This window comes from Vigna angularis, chromosome 2 (assembly GCF_016808095.1).
Source record: "Vigna angularis cultivar LongXiaoDou No.4 chromosome 2, ASM1680809v1, whole genome shotgun sequence".
NCBI classification, from domain to species: Eukaryota; Viridiplantae; Streptophyta; class Magnoliopsida; order Fabales; family Fabaceae; genus Vigna; species Vigna angularis.
Window position 1 is genome coordinate 15,272,796 of NC_068971.1, and position 4,735 is coordinate 15,277,530.

At 35.8% G+C, this 4,735-nt stretch overlaps 1 protein-coding gene across 1 annotated transcript; it reads right to left on the bottom strand.

Moving 5' to 3' along the window:
- Positions 1–4,226, bottom strand: LOC108320382 (receptor like protein 22). The gene is made up of 2 exons (XM_052872834.1): positions 827–4,226; positions 1–208 (listed from the first exon to the last, which is right to left on the bottom strand). Exon 1 carries the CDS (start codon positions 4,087–4,089, stop codon positions 886–888), a length of 3,204 nt encoding a protein of 1,067 aa, XP_052728794.1. The 5' UTR covers positions 4,090–4,226; the 3' UTR covers positions 1–208; positions 827–885.
- Between the last annotated feature and the right edge of the window lie 509 nt (positions 4,227–4,735).

The following is a 4,735-nucleotide window of genomic DNA, read 5'->3' on the forward strand; positions in this document are numbered from 1 at the left end:
GATCACACTCATCACACATATCAATCATTTAGTCAATTCATCATACAATCATACACATAAAAATTTCAAAGTATTTATAACTTAAAAGCAGTGAAATTAGTTTCACTTACCTAAGAGACAAATGAACTTACTCTAAGGAATCTCAAATCCCTTCAAGCTTACAAAACCCTAACTAACAAAACTCCTCCAAACTTGTAGGATGTTCTATCTACACATAAAAAAATCACAAGAACGATTAATAAATATCATTATGATCACTGATCAACAGAGACTCATATAGATGACTAAAGAGACACGTGCAAGTGGAATAAGGTTTATATGCAACCGATAACAAAAAAAATGCTAAGAAAAATGATTGAAAATTAACTTACATAGACAAAAAACTAATTAGTCTAAATTAAATAGTTCGTCACAATAATCAATCCTATAGTCTTAGTTATTTATCTTAAAATGAAGTCAGAAAACTCTATAAAAAAATAATTTCTAGAGATATGTATTTTAAAATAATAAAACTCACTGATAACAAAACTATTTATAATAAAAATTTTAATATTAAAATAATTAAGTCTTAATATTTTTAAAACACGTTCTAAAATGAAAATTTCTAAATCTTTACATTAGTTTTTAAGTATGTCTTTTCATTGTGGTGGTGATTAACAATGTGTTCACATCATCATTTCATTTTTCTTCAAGTATATCGGTTATTGAATGAAAACACAATCATATATGTAATCCCTAAACCACCCTAATATCCTTTAGGACTTATAATCTTAAGAGTATTTCAAGATCACATCATGCACTGTTCTTATTTTCTGTGCATACTTACATAAAATATGAAATCAATCCATAATAATCAATGTAACTGAGAAATGGAGTCCCTTGTGACTAAGGCCTCCACCTTAATACTTGATAGCTTTGTCCTCCTCGGGTTTCGTATTCAAGATTCATCTGTGGGAAGATGTCGCACAGAATTGAGTCCACACGCTTCCAGTACCTTTCCCTCCATTTCTTCCAAAACAATAGGGGAACAATGAAAAGTCCGAGGCCTAAAACAAACCCCAATTCAGCCCTCACTATATTTTCACCAGTTGCATGCGGCCTTGCATTTGCCGAGGTTGACAGCCCAGGTAATTCATCACTACAGTTTTTAGTCAAAGGACTTCCACATAAATCTGCATTACCAGTATAGGAAGATTGGTCAAATGTTTGAAGTTGCCTACCTACAGGGATTTTTCCAACCAGACGATTAGAGGAGAGGTTCAAGACTGAGAGGAAATTTAAAAGTTCAAGATGTGTGGGAATTTCGCCACTAAGATTGTTGCTTGACAGGTCCAATGACTCAAGCTGTGTTAAATTCCCTATAGATGAAGGGATTTGGCCAGTTAAACAATTATGAGACAAGTTGAGAGCATAAAGTCCAGTAAAATCCATAAGCTCTTCAGGTATTGTTCCATCAAAATTGTTGGATGAGAAGTCAACAGATGTGACGAGATTTAGGACTTTAACAAACTCCAACTCCAAACCTTTGATTGTAAGTGTCACTGAATCCTGATAATATATACCACCCAATGTAAGGACATCAGATCCTATGTCATTGAACTTTGATACATGATGATATTCGTCAAGCTTCATTGCCTTCCATGTTTTCAAACATTTTCCTGGAAGTAAACCACTAAATTTGTTTAAAGCCACATCAATAATTTGAAGCATTGGCCAAGTTCTGTTAGTATCAGGACATTCAATGAGACCATGCAATTTGTTTCTCCTCAAAACCAGAACACGGATTGTGGATATTGAATTTAGGAAGTATGGAAATCCATCATCTACCTCATTGTTTCCAAGATCCAACACCTCTAATGATGAGCAATTTTGTAGTGATTTAGGAATTGGCCCCTTCAATAGATTACTATTGAGATCCAGAGTCTTCAGAGCACAAGATACTGGAAATTTATCTGGAATGCTGCCATTAAACTTGTTATGTTGCAGATTTAATACCTTAATTGTCACACTCTGTATTAAGCACTCTGGAATTGTCCAAGCGAAGTTATTATAAGAAACATCAAGAACTATCAGCTGTGAACTATTGCACAAGAATTGAGGAATACTCCCAGATAAATTATTTTTGGACAGAGACAGAAAAGCTATGGAAGACAGGCGAGTACCAACATCCGACGGAATAGCGAAACTGAAATTATTATTTGAATAGTCCAAATAAATGGCATGCACTGGAAATATTTGAAGCTTCCCTTGGAGTTGGTTAGCATGAAGGTCAAGGAGCTTCAGATTGGAACCAGTGTTCTGAACAGATCCTTCTAAACTGCTGAGCAAATTGTTGGAAAGATTTAATTGAACTAGAGACTGAAGTTTCCATATCCATATTGGTATAGATCCTCGAATATGGTTACTTGAGAGGTCTAAAGTGGTTATTCTGGAGTTGTTTCTCAAGAAACTAGGGAACTCTGTCTGGTAGCAGGAAGCCAACTCTAAACTGCTAATATTGTGGAAGGAAGATAATTGGCCTACATCTGTAAGATTTGTCTCTACTGACAAGTTGTTGTGTGAAAGGGCCAGTGTAGTTAGATTTTCAAGTCCCTGAAACACATCTAGCTTCAATGTGTCATGTAACTTGTTTAAAGATAGTTTGAGGACATTCAGTGATCTGAGGTTAAAAATAGATAGAGGAATGGGCCCTTCAAGATCATTACTACTTAAATCAAGGATCTCTAAGACGGAGGATGAGATATTTGAAAATTCATCAAGCTGGCCATGGAAATGGTTGTTGGAAAGTTGAATGCTTTGTACCAATGGAAGTGCAAAAAGAGAAGAAGGGATGTTTCCATCAAGTAAGTTGTCCTGTAAATCAATTTGGACCAGCTCTCTTAGGCCTTCCAAGTGAACATAAGTGATTGAACCTGTGAATTTATTGTGTGATAAGTCTAAATGCGTGAGATTCCTGGACATATTCAGGGACGGAATTTGACCAGTGAAGTTATTTAACGACAAGAGCAGAGAAGTGAGTTTCTTTAGTCCTGACATTGAACTGGGTAGTGTTCCGTTAAAATGGCAATTAGAAAGATCTAAGATGGATAACTGCCTAAGATTACCTATAGAAGCTGGCAATGCTCCTGAGAACCTTGTGTGACTCACAATTAATTTCTGAAGGGAACCATTCGGAGGCAATTCTGGCAAAGATCCATTAAGATCATAGTTGAATGACAAGTCTATGTCGGACAATGTTGCCAACTGAAAGATCTTATCAGGAAATACTCCTGTCAATTCACAGAAACTAAGATGAAGGGTTGTTAAATTTGGAAAATCGGCAAAGGTTTCTGGCACCGGGGATGATAAGTTGTTTTGGTCAAGACGAATGATTGATAGGTTTCGAAGTCTTGTCAGGGAATGATCAAGGGGTCCTGAGAGATTGCAGTTGGACATGCTCAGCTCCTGCAGGCTATGTAGCTGCAACAAAGCATTGCTCCACTCATTTCCCTCGGCTGATACACTTACACCATCCATATACAATTGTCTAATCATGGTGAAGTTTTTCACAAGCATTTGCAGATCTGTTTTTTCAAGTTTCAGCGGTTGCGCAAACATAAAGGAAAGAGAAGAGATATCAAGAGATACCAACCTTGTAAGGGAAGAAATCTCTGTTGGAATATGGCCCACAAAACCAGCATGAGACAAATTCAGATATGTTAAGTTCTTCAACCTTCTGAATCCAGATGGTATCTGAGAACTGAAGTTATTAACGGACAAATTCAGTATCCGGAGACTTTGCAGGTTGAAAAGAGTACTTGAATTGTCAAATCCACCATTGATTGATTCTCCATTCAGGTCAAGGCCAATAACATGTCCCTCCTTATCACAGGTTACACCTATCCACTTACAGCAATCCGTGCTAGAATTCCAGAATACAAGTTTGTGAGATTTTTCTTGCTCGAATATTAGGCTGTTCTTCAATTTTAGCAATATCTGTTGTTGATCTTCAACAATTTGAGCAGAAACCCCGGTGAAATAAACAGTGTGATGTATGCAGAAGCAGTAGCATAATATGATGAAAACGAAAGGACATTGGGAAATTCTCATTGGAGTCTACTGAGAAAGATACACACAATGAACTTAAAAACAAAGGCTGAAGAAGGAAACAGGCTAATTCATGATAGCTAATGGACCCCTTGTTTTCCAGTGTTTATCTTCCGATGCAATTGCCATCGAAATTTCATCAAAAGTCTTCTTAAATGTTATTTTCTAAGTTAGCAGAGCCATACAGCTTATATCCAAGACTATTTGATCCAAGTAAGATATTATTTAGGTTTAATATTAAATTTAAACACTCTAACTTTGCAATTTTTTAATTTGATTTTTCTACAATTTTATTATGCAATGTTGGTTCATTCGTTGTCGTAACATTAAATATTCGAGAAAAATACACAGACGTCAACGTGAATGTATTAATGTGATAGTGCATCGAACTGACAATTACCAAAAACCAGAGAATATGCAACTATAGTTAAACCTTATATTACAGTGTTTGATCATGTTCCAACGAACGGTGACAGGAAATTTTGAGTGAGAAAGTGTAAGATGGGTGAAGATAGAATCAAAGCAAACCGCGTCTTCTTTTCTTTTCTTTTCTCTTCTCTCTTTGTTTCTAATTTTCATGAAATTAATTATCCAACCAGAAAACAAAGAAAAACAGCGTTACCATTAATGCATTCAGTTTCCAAGACAT

Bases quoted from the DNA above. Each gene is read 5' to 3' on its own strand.
- LOC108320382 (XM_052872834.1), bottom strand. From the start codon at position 4,089: ATGAGAATTTCCCAATGTCCTTTCGTTTTCATCATATTATGCTACTGC.